This window comes from Populus trichocarpa, chromosome 18 (genome assembly GCF_000002775.5).
Source record: "Populus trichocarpa isolate Nisqually-1 chromosome 18, P.trichocarpa_v4.1, whole genome shotgun sequence".
Classification (NCBI taxonomy): Eukaryota; Viridiplantae; Streptophyta; class Magnoliopsida; order Malpighiales; family Salicaceae; genus Populus; species Populus trichocarpa.
The window spans coordinates 7,984,718-8,001,447 of record NC_037302.2 but is presented as its reverse complement, the minus strand read 5'-3'; the positions used below and the strand labels follow the sequence as shown (position 1 = coordinate 8,001,447).

General features: G+C 31.3%; 2 protein-coding genes across 3 annotated transcripts; one reads left to right on the top strand and one right to left on the bottom strand.

Moving 5' to 3' along the window:
• The first annotated feature begins 3,443 nt into the window (after window positions 1–3,443).
• Window positions 3,444–6,359, top strand: LOC18107691 (thioredoxin-like 2, chloroplastic). Of its 2 annotated transcripts, XR_008058121.1 has the most exons (5): window positions 3,444–3,947; window positions 4,375–4,557; window positions 5,229–5,393; window positions 5,957–6,143; window positions 6,283–6,359. XR_008058121.1 is itself a non-coding variant. In XM_024589849.2 (4 exons), the coding sequence occupies exons 1-4, from the start codon at window positions 3,726–3,728 to the stop codon at window positions 6,086–6,088; spliced, it is 702 nt and encodes a 233-aa protein (XP_024445617.1). In that variant the 5' UTR covers window positions 3,445–3,725; the 3' UTR covers window positions 6,089–6,359. The 2 variants fall into 2 exon arrangements, 1 of the variants encoding a protein (XP_024445617.1); XM_024589849.2 differs by having other exon boundaries at window positions 3,445–3,947; window positions 5,957–6,359.
• Window positions 6,360–13,554: 7,195 nt separating this feature from the next.
• On the bottom strand, window positions 13,555–14,845 carry LOC18107692 (cytidine deaminase 1). The gene has a single exon (XM_006371931.3). The coding sequence runs from the start codon at window positions 14,682–14,684 to the stop codon at window positions 13,740–13,742; it is 945 nt and encodes a 314-aa protein (XP_006371993.2). The 5' UTR covers window positions 14,685–14,845; the 3' UTR covers window positions 13,555–13,739.
• Between the last annotated feature and the right edge of the window lie 1,885 nt (window positions 14,846–16,730).

The following is a 16,730-nucleotide window of genomic DNA, read 5'->3' as shown; positions in this document are numbered from 1 at the left end:
ACTTCACTACCTTCTTTCTAAAATAAGAGGATGCTGAGGATTTACAAGATCCATTATTAGTTAAGGTTGAGGACTTATGATAGGCTAATAAGCTGCACATGATAAGTATTTTGACAATGTAAATAATCAAATGGATTTTAACTAAAAATATAAATATTTAGATACAAGTGTTCTTATTGGAGCTTTCATGTGCAATTTGTTTTTAGTTGTCCTTATAATTAGGATCTTTGAAGCCTTCCCCCCCCCCTCTTTTTTTTTATTATTTTACCTGCTAGTTTGGCATCAAACATGAATCTTGTTGAAATATTTTCTAAAAAAACAGTAAAGACAAGGAATAAAGTCTTCTTATATAAGATATCGAACCTTATTTGATGACTTATTGTGAATGAGGTAATTCACTCATAAATTTCTAATGAAATGATCCCTAAATTTGAAAACTTCTTATACTTCCTGTAAAAAGAAGAAAATTACTCTATCCAGACCAATCTTATTCATAGTATAAAGCATTGGAAAAGGATTATACTAAACAAAACCTATTTTGATAGCCATCATTTAATGATTTTTCTATGGGGTTGCACTGATCACCAACTTATAATGTAAGTCCTTGCAGGTGAGGATACACCTTCAAGAATAATATTTCATCTTCTTTTATTTGATGTTACAATAGTAATATCTATTAAGGTCTTGTCATTAATGATGCTTTATGAGTAATTGTTATGTCACTCATATTTGTTAAGCGAAGGAAAATATTTACATGATCTTTGAAATACAAGTTTTGAAAGGAAAAACATAAGAGATTCTTCCTTAGAAAGATCAAATTTGAGTCAATATGCATCCTCACATCAATAAAGTTTGAAAAATATATGGTAGCCCATGTTTTGACCCATCATAACACTCCATAAATACAACTTTTCATCAAGTGAATGATGTTTTTGCACTTGGACTCACTTTCTTCCAAAACCCTATAAATATGGTTAAGAACAAAAGGACTTAGAGTCATAGTCCTACCTTCAACCAAACCTATGGCTAGTTTTAGGTAAGATTTTGTATGCTTTTATGACTTGGAATAGTTTGAGGCATTTTCATATTCAATATAGCATAAGTGTTCCATGTTTCTTAAAAGTAGGGAGGTCATTATTTTCTTTCTCGCTTTTTATTAACCTACTGAATTCCAAGGAAACTTTTACCAAGTCCTTTAAAGGACTGATATCTATATGAATAAAGGCATATAATTTCTTGCTAGCTAGATATAAGTTATCTTTTATGGCTAAATTATGAAGAGCTATAATATATAAGCCATAATTGAACAAGAAGACATTATTGGACTTGTACTAGAACAACTAGAGGGTAAACCAATAGCTCTTTGTTATGTTTTGTTGAGATTTTAGAAATCTAAATTTCTTTAAATATCTTTTAGAATTTCTATTGTTCATTAAAGTGGTGTTATATTCTTCTCAAACACTAATTTATTATAACGATTCTATTTCATATAAAGATAACTTTCTTTTAGATGTTCTTATTTATATAATTGTCCTAAAAAGAGTCATTTCTCAATATCGAAAATGAAGTGGCCATTTATTTCTTCCATAGATGTTTTATTGAAGAATAGACCCATACTTTAACTTGTATTCTTCTTACTCACATTAATAGTAGACCAAAACACATAAAATAAATAATTTACATAGAATTCATAGCCATATATGAGTGAGTTTTGAGGAGCAAAGCTTGAAGGTGTTATTTTTTTAAAGAAAAAGCTCATTTAGAGTTCTTGATAGTCTTTACAAGAAAATATCTAGATGTGTCAATCATAGAGAACAATAATTGTTCATCACATTACAAGGAAAAAGAGCTACAATTAATCCTGAATAAGAAGAATTGACAAAGTTAAAAGAGTTTTGAATCAATTAGGAAAGTTGGAGGAGTAGTCGACCACTCGACCAAGTGACCAAAAGTAAAAATCAATCAATAAATTTTGAACTCATGTTTATAATCAGAAGATACAATTATATTTAAAGAGTGAATAATCAATATAATCACTAATTAGAAGTCACATATTAGCCTAGGATTTACGTGTGTATAAATTAAAAAAAAAGTTTAGTTTGTATTAGGAGTTAATAAATATCATTATTATATTGATATTTGTATAGGATTATAATTGCATATGTAAGTAGGATTCAAACTCCATAACAATATAAATAGGGTCAGATACTACTATAAATGATGGTCATCCTTATGTATTCAATTCCTGTAATTTATCCATCTTTTCTCCAAAGGGTTTTATTGCTTTTATTTACAACATTTTTTTATTTCCTACACTTTGGATTCATGTAAAGTCTCTCCCTTAAACTCTTATTCTTTTCTTCATGATGGTGCTTCATATAATAGATAACTCTTTCTGAGGGTTAGAGATTTAGAATTCCACTTCTTGTTTTACAAAGATAGTTGTCACCTCATCACATGTTCAATTTTAAGTAAAAAAATTAATTGACATCAGTTTCTCAATAAATCCCTAAACCCTACCAACTTAAATTGTTACTTAGTAATAACAACATTATCTTTTCCTTTTCAATACTTAAATAAAATAAAAATTAAGATTCAAATTATTTTACCATCTCTTTATTTTTTCACTAAGACCTTCAACATTTTAATCCATCCCTTTTGATTCTACTTCTTCCTCTTCTTTTTATGTTGTCACCAAATAACATCTCTAGCACACAATCCATAGAATTTGAATATTTGCAAATAATCAAACTCTAAGTGATGTTGAACCTATCCTCCTATCTTTGAGTTATCATTACAACTGCACGAGACTTTAACCTCTTTATTGTAGAGCTTTTATTTATGATCTAATAACAATTTTTAATGGAGAATTGAATAAAGTGTGTGTGTATTTTAATTAACATGGGTATCCGGGCCAACTTGCGTGCACCTCGACTAATATCACGAGCCTTGAAGTTAACGACCATGTAAGCCTTTAGTGGTCCTGAGATTCATGAGAGTCAAACCGGTGATTTTTAGGGAGCAAACCTATAACCTGATCTGTTGAGCTACACCCCTTAAGATTTGTATATATATATGATATATTTATGTGAGAGAGTGTAAAAAAAGCAGCAACAATGATGTTATATGCTAATGAAAAAAATAAAAAAATAATTTATTTTTTAATTTTATTTTTAGGATTGATAAATAGTTATGAAAAAAAATATCCTTTTTCAATGATATTTAGAAACTCCATAAACTTCACGAATGAAATTAAAATTCATACATATTTTGTATTATTATCAATGACAGATACATTGGAATACGAATGAAAGATATGGGGTAGGATTGAAAGAAACCAAAAGTTTTAGGTGAAAATGAGACATCCATAAACAACAAGGGACAAATTAAAATTTATAAAAAAAGGGGCCCGAGATTATATAGTATTATTATTATTGTTATTGGTATATGGAGATAGATGGATACCTCAACCTCATTCATGTGGAAGTATCTTCATGGTACGAACACGGCCAGACAAGGGAGGGTCAGGCAGCACGAAAGAGAAGAGGAACAGAGAGAGATTTTTGATACAAACTAGAGTGTTCGCAGGGCAGAGAGGAGGAAAGTTCTTTCCCTGATGGCATGTAGCAGTAGCAGTTGAATAAATCATCCTCTATTATTATTTTCTTTTTGTTTGTTGGATTACTTCATCTTTCTGTCTGTCAATCAATCAGTCAGTGCTGTAGATGGCAGTTGTTGTTGGGTTGCTTCCATCCTTCCGCTCACTTGGCTTCCCATCTTCTCTGCTAACCTCCTTTGCCTCCTCCAACTCCATCGCTCTCCAACCACTCCTCTCTCATAAGCACATTAGTTTTTCAGATATAAGAATTTATCCTCTCTTATATTCCTCTGCTGCCACTGCTTCTCGCTTTTCTTTTTCTCGCAGGAAACAATTGCTCTCTTTTAAGGTACAAACTTTTATCCCAGTTCTCTATTCTTCTTCTTGTGTTTTCAGTAGAATTTAAGTCAATTTTCAAGGAACTTTTTTTTTTTAAAAAATTCTATATTGGTTAGCATTCATGCTAATTAAAGAGAGAATTTATGCAAATTAAACTGTATTTATTAGGTGTTTCTATTTGAAGTTCTTAATGGTGGGTTTGTTGGGAATTTGTGTTCTAATTGACTTTGCCCGTGATAAATTTAATCCCGGGATTGCCAAATCACCTGCCTTCTGGGTCCTGAGAACACATCATGGTGTGGGGTTTATCTTCCAAAAGAAGTTCATCAAGAATTGTGTGCGACCGAAAATATTTTTCTTTTTAATTTCATTTGAATCTGGTTGATTTCCCCATCAGGCAATTCAATTATTCATTTTGTTTCAATAATTTGTTTCAGGTACATGCAACCGTTGCTGAAACTGACCAACCGAAATGGTGGGAGAAGAATGCGGGACCAAATATGATTGACATTCATTCTACAGAAGAATTTTTGCGTGCCCTAAGTGAAGCTGGAGATAGATTAGTAATTGTTGAATTTTATGGAACTTGGTGTGCTTCTTGTCGAGCGTTATTTCCCAAGGTAATTCTTCTCTTTATTTGACAATTGATTCCTAAACTTGCTTGTCGTTAAGAGTGGCCTGGATACCAACCTCTTAAAGTTTTGAGGATTCAGTGCTGTACTGTTGAGCAAACTTCAAAGTGTAGAGTTTCATGATGATATCCCATTAAAATTTTTTATTTCGGTTTCCAAAAATAAATAAATTTAGAATAAACAATTGGGATTATAGCCCACTAAACAAAATATCCAATAATAACTAAATCAAATCCATTAAATAAACCTAAATAAAATTCAATAACACTAGGGTTGAGCTATCCTCTATCATCATAGATCATACGGACATGTGAATCATGTCTTGGTTATCTCCATCAATTATGATGCTGCAAAAGTTAATGTTAGAGTTTGATAGTTCATATATTAATTTTAAAACAGAATCATAGTAGTTCTTGATACCATCGACTCTTCTTTAACATATATTTATTGCTAACGTTGGTAGTCTGTATGTAAATTATTGATTTATATGGAAAGATCATTACTTTTTTTTTATTTTTTTCTAAATGAACATGGATGCATGAAACACTGTTTCACAAAGCCTATTCATCATGAAGAATGGAGGAATTGGTTTCTGAACTGTTGGTAGAATTTTTTTTGGTGTAGCCTAATGATTTTTTTTTCTTGTGATGGATCCACAGCTCTGCAGAACAGCTGAAGAACATCCTGAAATTCTATTCCTGAAAGTCAATTTTAATGAAAACAAGCCTATGTGCAGAAGTTTGAATGTTAAGGTGCTTCCTTATTTCCACTTCTATCGTGGAGCTCATGGACAACTTGAATCCTTTTCATGTTCACTAGTTAAGGTTAGTACTTCATCTCTTTCCTTTTTATTTTTACTATATATTTTTGGATTTTTTGAACACCGGATGCATGTCTTTATTCACCAACACTAATGCTCAACTGTAGAAGCAACAGTTCCCAATGAGTTGACTTGTATGTGATAAAATATGAAGCTAGTGACAAGGTTTTTCTTATTGATGTTGTGGGAGGTGAAGAAAAGAAAACCAATAGAGAAACTATGAAGTTCGTCCTTTTATCTTGTCTAAGCACATGATTAGAGTGTGCATTTTGAAGAGTTGGGTGCAATATAAAATCTGATTCATTTATTGTATCGAACAACTTTACAGAGAGCGAAAGCTCGAAGCTGGTGTGGAAGAGCGTAGTATAACCTCATATGGAGGGACTAATCAATAAGGAATTCTCTGACTGCTTGAGATTCAGTTCATTTGTTACATTACGGATCATTTAGTAGATAACCACCCATACTAAATAACTTGAGTTGAAATGCAGTTAGTGTAAATGATTAATTTTCTTGTTCTACTGATATTGATTGTTTGTTACACGTTGTTCTCAAAACCATCTGCAGTTTCAAAAAATAAAAGATGCTATTGAAATGCACAACACAGCCCGTTGCAGCATTGGTCCACCAAAGGCAGTTGGAGAGCTTACTCTTGAATCTATATCAGCTCCACAGGACAAGACAGCAGGATCTACATAAACATAAAACTCTTAAGCCAAGGATCTGTCTGTATATTTGCAAAGGTGCCTTCATGGTGAGCAATCCGCTGTTATTGTGTATATTCAGACTGTTATTTGTAAGAGAATAGCAGGCGGAAGTTGCCATCGTTCTTGCATTCCATTCTCGTGAATGTCATATTTTGTTTATGAAATATTCGTGCATGTTTGCTTTAGGTAAACTTGTGAATGTCAGCAAACTCTTGTGCAAAAATTCAATCCGGATACCAGAAATATTATTGATGATGAACTAATCTTATAGCGTGAACTACGAAACGAACTCATGAGAGCTCAAGCGATTTTCAAGGTGCGACTGGAATTATGTTGCAGGTGTTTTCATAAGTTTTTCTTTTTAAATATGATGAAATATTTTTTATTATTATTAACATATTAAAATTATAGAAAAATACTAAAAACAAATATAGTAGTATTATAGATATGATTGAAGAAGAATAAAACCCATACTAGATATGTTGGTTTGGTTTGTGATAAAGGTAATGGCAATACTAGTAGTGTTAGAGACCATCATGCACATTCAAATTTTCAATGTGATTTGGATTTTAGAAGGTCTTTTGACAAGTTGTGTTTTTATTTTTTTCAGTTGTGTCATTAGTTGGAAAGCAATTTTTTTCAGTTGTTTTTACAACTAAAAAGTTTAGTTAGTAATTTTGGTTTGTCACAAGTGCTGACTATTGTGTATTGTAATAACCATATTATTATTTATTTGGCTAAAAATAGGATCTTTAATAAAAAGACCAACATTGGTGTTAGGAGTCATTGCATTCTAGATATTATTTCTCATAGTGACATATTAATGAAGAAGATTGCTATGACTGAGAATTCTGTAAATATATTAATGAAGTTTAAACATTGTTTTGACTTATTTAATATTTGAGAAGATTTTATAGCAGTAAATGGGAAGAAGGAGCTAATTGGTCGGAGGTTCAAGTTTTGAAAAGTTTGCTCATTTTAAAATAAGATGGATTTTTGTTGGGTTCTTATATACATATGCTCACGACGTCATCCTCGCTGCTAGAAGAACTAGCTGCAACCATATGCTCACGACGTGCTGTTGATTTCATTCTACGCATCTACACAAATTGAACGAATAATTACATAATCAAATTCAATTATTTAAAAAACAAATCGGCAATACCTCCCCTATACTGGAAACTATCCAAATTTTTCAAAACCTGCAAATATTGACAATGTATATACCACAAACCATTTTATTTTATTTTATTTATACCAGAAACTTCATATTTTTCAATTTCATCTCATTTTCAAAATGATAATAAAATGCTTTTAACCGTAAAATAAAGAAAAACAAATCCTATATATAACCTAACATCTATACAAATTTAACATTAAAATAAAGAAAAAAAATAAAATTTAATTCTATATATTCAACTAACATCTATATAAATTCATCAATAACAATTAAAATTCATGGAAACAATCAAACACTCTATTATGCAATAATAGAGTAAAATTGAGATAAAACAATTAAATTTAATCTTATATATTCAATTAACATTTACAAGGTAAATTCAACAATAACAATTAAAATTCAACAAAATATTCAATTATTATGGCAATACAAACAATAAAATAGACAATAAATTAAAAAAAAAACTATAGACTTTAGAAATGAAAAATGATTACCTTAATAGTGTGTTTATTTCTAGACTTTATCCACATATAATACAAAAAAAAATATTGTTAATAAAACAAAGAAAAGATGAAAAAAAGAAAATCATTAAGTATATTAAATCACAATACATACCTTTTAATTTGTTGAAGATGAAGATAGAACTATAGAGAGATTACAAGAAAAAAACCAGATGTTTTGAAATGAAAGAGAGGAAAACAACAGATGAAACGAAAGAGATAAAAAAATGAACTAAAGAGGCTCTCGGTGGGAGTTATACTGCAATTTTTTCGACGGACTTACTAACAGACTATTAAATAATATTATTTTTAATTATTTTGTCGGTGAATTCACTTTAAAATTTTGAATTTCACACTAAAATTTTTAAATAGCCCTTCAGAATTTTCATAGTCCATCAGTAATGTGAAATAACTACACACAGTTAGAGATGCATTAATTACCCGTGCTTTGGAATTCACATTCCGTCGGTGATTCAGAGGACTTCACTAACATAGAAGGTGAACAGTTCCCATCGTATGGAAAATATCGATGGACTCATTCCATCTGTAGTGATGCCGGTGATTATGGCATACTTTGGAATTCACATTCCGTCGGTGATTCAGAGGACTTCACTGACATAGAAGGTGAACAGTTCCCATCGTATGGAAAATATCGATGGACTCATTCCATCTGTAGTGATGCCGGTGATTATGGCATATGCAATAAATAGTTTATAACTCTCTATGAAATACTGATGGACTAATTTCGTTTGTAGAGAAGTCGGTGATTGTGGCATATACAGTAAATATTTTACAACTCTCTGTAAAATACCAAAGGACTTAGTCCATTTGTAGATCTGTTGGTGATGTGCACAGTGCATGATAGATTGTGTTTGTATTATCTATTTACCCTCCCTGCAAACAATTGAATTGTAAACTGTCCGCATAACACAATAACAACAGTGAACAATTATAAAATAAATATTTCGTGGTACAAAATTTCATCCATAATATTACATTATAAAAAATTCTTTACACTTTCGTGTTCTGATAGTTAGTCAGAATTTTTTTTCTTATTCATCAATTGAATTGTCATTAGCTTCATCGCAATCTTCAATGTGGATATCATCATCATCTTCATCGACATGTTCTTGTCCGCTAGAGCTCAGAACAACATTCAACTCTTATACTAAAAGTTAATATATAAATGAACAAAAGGAAAAATAATTAAAATGTGTGATTATGTCCCCTCAACTAGTCAATCAACTATATTTACCAACTGATCTGGTCAACCGCTTGATAAAATGAGTAGTTTAAAATCGCTATTGTCTCAATCGGTCGACCATTTAATGATATGGTAAAGGAAATTTAAGGATTATTGAAGGAGTCCATTGACTGAATAGTTGGTCTCAATTAATTCGGTCAACCATTAAACTAACAGTAGACAAAAAAAAATTTTCCTTGAGCGATGCTAGAATATTGAATAAGAAAACAATCCAAAAATTCAGAATGTTACAAATTTGTTCTCTCATTGATTGGTTATCTTTCTTAGAGAATTGCTTGAAATTTGCTATCTTTATTCCTTTAGGGATTGTGTATAATTTTTCATCCCATTTAGAGTATGACTAATTGTAAGCAGGCCTTGTTATGTATCATACTTATATCCCCATCTCTAAGTGTTAGGCTATTTTATCTTTGTTTATCTTTTTTTTTTCTATCTCTAATTGATAGTAAGGGTTTGTTGTGCAAAGGGATTGAGATTTTCTTGTCATAACACAACCTATGGTGCATAGAATTGCCTAATAAAAAGTTTTGAAAAGGGATACACAGTAGGTGCAACCACGTAATTAGCATGTGGTTGTCTATATGCCTAGGGAACGACTAATATGTCAAGGGCTATCACATCTAAATTAAGTTGTGTCTATTATTGTTTTTGATACATTAGGAAATATTGTGTTATATAAAGAGTGTTGTTCCGAACATCACTATTGGAATGTTTGTGGTTGTAGAACTCCTTGGGATATGCCTCACAAATGTATAAGTCTAAGCATCACCCAGACTATTGTGACAACTTATTTTGTATCTAATTTAATTTATTAGATATGCCATACATGGTTCGATTGACCACCACGATGTTGTTATGATAGGTTGTGTTTATTGTGTTCTCCATGTCCATCTAAAGAGTCATCAAATCATTGTTAGAGAGAATTACATGTTGATAATAAGATATTCTTGCAAAAGTAAACATTGTTGGTTGACTAGAATTTGTCATAAAGTGATCATCATACGATGCCATAAAATCCATATAAAGAATACACATATGGCTATGTATGAGGCACCAATACACCAATGCGCTCATTTGTGATTAATGATAATAACCCTATTGGAATCATTGGGAGGTATTGTATAAAGACACTAAAGGTATGCCCAAATATAGTTTTATATTGTAGTGGTGAATTAGATGATAAAGACTCATCTCCACCAGGCACATCTAACACTAGATGATCTACCAGAATCTAAAGAGGTGGTGGATTTCTGACTCTTATACCATAGAAGTTAGCCTTTCTCTATTGCTAATATTGATTATTCATCTAGTGCAACGATGATGAGTTTACTTGTGGTTTTCTTTGGAGGCATGTTTAATGCATTCTAGAACATATATTGAATCTTTTCCCATTAGGCATGCCAATCTATTGATCATTTAGATATTCTTCTGATCAATTTGCTACTGATTAATCATTTTTACTTAATAGGAACTTAACTTGAGCGGAGACAGGTAGTAACCGTGTAAAATCAAGTCAAGTGTGAAGGTTTAAGAACTCGAACCTTTGGAAAATATGATATGCTCTGAAGCAACACCATGCAAGGAAAAGAATAGGGTTACGAAGACACGGAGAGAGAAATTGTAAGAGTTAAAATGCAAGAAAAATAAATGAAAGGTTGTAAAAAAAGCAAAAAAAAGACCATATAGGACAAATAATAAATAAGATTGTATTGAGATTGCATGTGTGGCTAACCATCACTCATATTGACTATGTGATTGTATAGACTTTAAATCCTATATGAGTACGTAACTCTAGTTCTAATACAAACCAAACTACTTCTTTTTATCGGATAAATCCAAAGCTGATCTCTTAATCTTTTGATCAATTATTGAGGGCTCTAGTTCTGGATTTAACTAGCTAGGTTTTCTAGTTCCATGCACGTATTGAAGTGGAATTCAATGTTTTGGTCATCGAAGATAAAGAAAACTAGTGGGAGCTTACTTTGATTTGTCTCTGCTTTTCACTTCAATAATGAACTTGTGCTTTTTGCATCAGTGGAAAATGAGTGTGCTAGGGCCAACCAGGGCCGCCTAATCTTTCCCGTAAGCCTACCAGCACGATAAAACCAGCCTTCTGTACAATGAATCCGCCGTCTGTTTTTCCGAATACACGTCAGAAAAAAAGCACTTTTTATCGATCTGTTTTTGTCACCTACTGGTATTTTAAGACAGAAAACTTACTCCTTTTACTCTCTGATTGTAATCCACAACTCATAATTATTGGAAGTCAAACGCAGAAAGCCAGCGTTCTTTCCTTTTCGATACCCAATTACCAACAAGTCAAATATAATTCATGTGCTTCTTTTAGTTCCATGATTTAAAATTATCATGATTCTGGATTTAATTAAAAAAAAAAAGTATTCTACATTTATTCGTATTACAAAAATTCAGCCACTCCAAGTCATTGGAACAATCTTCTTCTAGAAGGCGGCTCTAACCGCTGCCCTGTTTTCAGTGCTTCCAAATCGGAGTAATTTTATGTTAGCTCAAGTATTTGTTTTTTATGGTGTACTTTGAAGAAATAGAGAGTTATAATTAAGAGAAAGAAATTATGAGATTTTTTTTATTTTTATTATATTTTTAATAGGTCATAGATTTTATATTTTTTTAATCCTCTTTATATCTTTATATCTGTCTCTTTAATTAAAATGAACCTTATTGAGTAACTAATAAAATATCACTAGTTATTCCGAAGTAATGAAAATGATACTATAAAAGTGGAGGCAAGTACAAATAAATTACCCCATCTAATAAAAAAAACCAGTTATTTGACTTATACTCCGCCATGTGTCGGATATTTTTTTTCCAACAAAAAAATGGAACATGCTAGCTTTTTCGACGTATTTTTTACATAAAAAGTAGTAAGTGTAAATCAAAAAACTTATACACATATCTAATTAAATAAATCAAGAACCATTTGTTATTAAATAAAAAGAATCATTAACGATAATTAAATACATATTTAAAAAGCTGAGAGACAGATGTAAATCAAGATATTTGGACTCGCAACATGGACCATTTACCTGATTGTGTTCAATGATTCTATTTATTAAAATTAATTTTTATTTAATCAAATGATAGTGAAAATAGACATACAAATAAAATTGATTGAATAAAATCAAAGGAAAACCTTATCTCGCAAAGATGCACTTATTAGAAATACTATCCAAATATAAGTATTTTTAAAAAAATTAAATTTAATTATATAAAACAGAAAAAAAATTTATAGATGAATTAAAATAATCTCTTCAAAAATTAAATACATTCAAGATAATTAAAAAAACAACCACTATTTAAAAAAGGTCAAATACAAAAAACAAGAAATCAAGGTGAAATGGTATTAATTTAAATATAATTAAAAAATATTAAAAAAACAATATATATAAAAAAAAACATGTTTTTTTTAAAGGCAAAATTACAAAAACAAATAAAGAGGCCATGTGTTATTTTTTTAAAAAAAATGACATTGGGATGGACAACATGTTCTTCACCCTATTAGTTTTTGAGAAAAAACATTTTTCGTCTGGTTTTCCCCATATAACAAGGTCTTTTTTTAACACAAAAAATCATTTTTCAACCCATTTTTTTATACCAAAAACACCTAGAAAAAAACTTAAACACCTTTACAAACTCATAAATGACATTAAAAAACTAAAAAGAATATACACAAAAACCCAAAACTAAAAAATCTTTTCGAGCTTAGATCTGTTTTTTTAGATAATTTCATGGTGAAAACACGTAAGTGAAATTCTTCTTACCAAATAAAATTCGTTGACACAAAAAATAACTATTTTGGTAGTCAGGATTGGTATCAATGTCAATTTTCTCTATCTACCGCTAAAATTCAGCAATCTCTCTCTCTTTTCTCTCAAACTAGAGACTAAAAAATTATAAAAATAAATTTTTGTATCAAAATTGAATTGTAAAAATATTGAAGAACCTAATAGGTATAATCTGTAAAGTTTGAGTACTAAAGTAAAATTTTTATGAGAATTTTGAAATCATAATTCATTTGTAGCGTCTTACCTACCTTGGCCCTTTATTTTTCAATTTTATTTTTAGTTAATAAATTTGATTCATCTATTTTTTAATTTAGGAAAAAAAAAATACAATCAGGCAAGAAAACAAAAATACTAAATGACCAAAAAAAACATTAAACGAATCCACAATAAAATCTGCAATGATGAACAGTGTGTGTACAATGTTTTACCCGCAACATTTAGAGCTAGAGCAACTGGAATCAAGTTTAATGATGTCCATATTTTATCTATTATACATTAAGCAAGATAATTATCAAAAAGATTTTATTTTTTTTTCCCAATCAAAAGGTCACATACATCAAGAGTACTGGATGCACATCCATGTCTCCCATCAAATAAAAAACAAATTTCCCTCAGACTAGAATTAGGGGATTCATGAGAGTTTTGCACGTCAAAAGAAAGAAATTTGTATTGCCAGTCACCAAGAAGAAAGAATTGACTGCTAAATTTTGCAAATTTTTCTTATTCAATTGAAGAAAACGTCAAGCATCATCAGATTTTGCCATCGAAAAATCTAAAGCTTGCTAGCAAGAGAAAGAAAACATTATTAATTCAATCCAAATCATTAATTGCATCTCTTATTGACCAATAAATCAGGTAGCTTTATGTAGCAGCAATGTTCAATTCAAATTGTTGAAACTGGGACTGGAACCGGAATTGGAAACACAATGAAACACCAGAAACTCACACTTTGGCGATATTTCCTTCAAAATCAATCTCGCCGTCTGCTCCTGTCTCGCCTGAGCCCCTTGCTTCTCCACCAACGCAGCAGCAACAATCCTGTCAAAGCCACCACCCCTCCCTCCCATCACATATGCCACCAAAGCCGCCTGCACCGGGCCCATGCTGGGATTATAGGCGGCAGACTCCATATATGATCCTCTAAACACCTTCCCTTCACAATCCATCAAGGCCAACCCTGATGGGCAATTAGTATAGGGTGCATGAGACTTTTTGGCAGCTTCCAAAGCCTCATTTTTCAGATCTTCCAAAGCAGCACTAACACCATATGGTAACTTGTCATCACCTAGAAACGACAAGTTATTATGATGGGGCTCCAAAAGCAAGGGAACATCCTTACCCAAAAGATCATCAGGTCCGAACCTGTGCGGTAAAAGACAAGACATGGGCTCAAATTGTTCTTCATTTGCTAAATCATTCTTGTAATTGTGGTTACTATTACTATCACCCGTGATGAGGATATGTATATCAGGGGCGTGGCGGATTTCCTGAAAGAATTGACGGCAGTGGCCACAAGGGGCGGCGGATACAGCAACGTATTTTAGGGAGGGCTCCGCATTGAGAGTGAGATTGGTAATGAGGAATTGTTCGGCGTGGACAGAATGATGGAGAGGGAGGCCCGGGAATTCGATGTTGCCACCCAAGAAGATGCGGCCGGAGGATCCGAGACCGACGGCGCCCACGTGGTACTTGGAGATTGGCGGGCGAGCCAAGGCCTGCGCTGATTTGACTAGGGTAGGGAGGAGCTGGAGGACTGTGAGGCCTGATTGTTTAGCCATCGATTCGGCTTCGGATGCTTCAATTACGAAGATGGGTCCATCCATTTTGTTTGGTTTTATTTTGTCTTGTTTTGTTTTCTCGGTGACGGCGGTGGTGGTGTTCGGGATCAGAGATTTGAGAAATTACGGGTGTGAGAGGCAGGCAGGGCAGAGCAGGAGACTCATGGGGACGTTTTATAAATTATTATATTATTGCTTTAGGAAACCAATAGTGCCAATTACCAAACTAATAATAATAATAATTAAATAAATAAATAATCATTGTTAATGCTAATGTAGAGGCAGATGAGTTTTATGACGCTACAGTGTCACGCCATCATAAGAAAAATTAAGGATGCATTAATTGCACTGTTAGATTGCTATAATATAATGATTTTTTACTCTTCGTAATGATAGAGTCAAGGAAGAGCAAATTTAGTAATAAAATGAGGTTAAATTAGTATTTTTAAAATAATTAGGGATAAATCATTCTTTTTATATTTTTATTACATAATAAAACTATTAAATTACCCTTATAATAATAATAATAAAATATCTACCTGTCATGCTCCATTGTCTTTTTGTGTTTCTCAAAACAGTTAAAAGACCTCAACATCACTAAAAAAACACAAAACATGCTATCAAAGGTTTTTTTGTTTTTTCTCCTGGTTTTTTTTTTTTTTATTATTCTCAATTGGCATTAGAAGTAAATTAATCTTTTAATAAATAATAAATTTTATAAAAACAGAAAAAAGTTAATAATATGAGTTATCAAGTGGACACTGCCCGCGCCCTTCAGACGATTCGTGCAGCGACATCTAACGACCAAAAATGACCACCCACCGTGTCTCTTGAAGAGTCATGTGGCAGCATGATCAATAGGGCAGAGCATGCAATGAAGTTTGCGGTAGTGTGGAGGTGGCAAGCTATTTTTCTCCTCTGTCTTTTTCTCTCTCTCCTGCCATATTGATTCATGCCTAACCTTTCAAAATTCAATTGTGTCTTTCAATTTGTATTTATTTTATATTTGACCCTCATTGTTTTGATTGTTTTTGTGTTGATTTTTATGTTTTTTAATTTATTTATTTTCAATTTTATCCCTCAATATTTTATTTCATTTAATTTTTTATATATAATTTGGTCCTCATTCTTTTTATTGTTGTTTTTTTATCCTTTTTCTAGTTTATTTTTTTATCCAAAATTCAATTGTTTCCTTTAATTTGTATTTATTTCAATTTTATCCTTCAAAAATTTTTTCATTCAATTTTTGTATTCAATTTTGGTGCTTATTCTTTTGATTGCTCAATTTTATCCCTAATTATTTTCTTTTATTTAATTTTGTGCTAAATTTGGCCCTTATTATTTTGATTGCTATTATTCTATTTTTAATTTTTTATGATTAGGAATTTCACTTTATTATTTTCTCGTGTCTACCTTCTCTTGGTTAATCGCGGTCTCATGACTCAAGTTACTAGTTTTGAATATTAACCCGATTTAAGTTCAATCTTCTTTTAGATCCTTTTTACAATTTTTTTTTAATATTATCATTCGACATTTGATTATTGGGCCTTGAGCTTTGTGATTTATTATGCTTTATATTATAGGGTTATTCTATCTTATATCCTAGGTAGCGGGTTAGTTAAGTTAACTCGTGTTGACTCGTGGTTTTCTTCTCTCGACCCTTTTTAAATAATTAATTTTTTTCAATTTTATCATATCACATTAAATTATTGGCTCTTGAACTTTGTGATTTTTTTGTTTCCTTTATGTGGGGTTATCCCGAATTCGGGTTAGTCAAGTTAATCTAGGTAGACTCATTTTTTCAGTGTTTTTTTTATTGATTTAACTTTAGTTTTTTTTTCTATTTTTTTAATTTTAATGTTTTCCAATCTCATTTCACGTGTAGCGGGTTAGTAAAATGAACTTGAGTTGACTCCGGGTTTTTTTCTTTGGAATTTTAAAAAAAATAATTCTTTTTTATTTTATCATTTGACATTAGGTTATTAGGCCTTGAGCTTTATGATATATTTTTTTACTTTTTTTTTCTGCAGGGTTATTTCGATCTCATATAACGAGTCGTGTGTTAATCAAATTATCCCGGGTTGATAGGTT

What these genes read in the sequence shown, in the direction of transcription:
- LOC18107691 (XM_024589849.2), top strand. Translation starts at nt 3,726, where the DNA reads ATGGCAGTTGTTGTTGGGTTGCTTCCATCCTTCCGCTCACTTGGCTTC. An exon ending in AACAATTGCTCTCTTTTAAG is followed by an intron (nt 3,948 to 4,374) that starts GTACAAACTTTT and finishes AATTTGTTTCAG; the next exon opens with GTACATGCAACCGTTGCTGA. An exon ending in TTTCATGTTCACTAGTTAAG is followed by an intron (nt 5,394 to 5,956) that starts GTTAGTACTTCA and finishes AACCATCTGCAG; the next exon opens with TTTCAAAAAATAAAAGATGC.
- LOC18107692 (XM_006371931.3), bottom strand. Translation starts at nt 14,684, where the DNA reads ATGGATGGACCCATCTTCGTAATTGAAGCATCCGAAGCCGAATCGATG.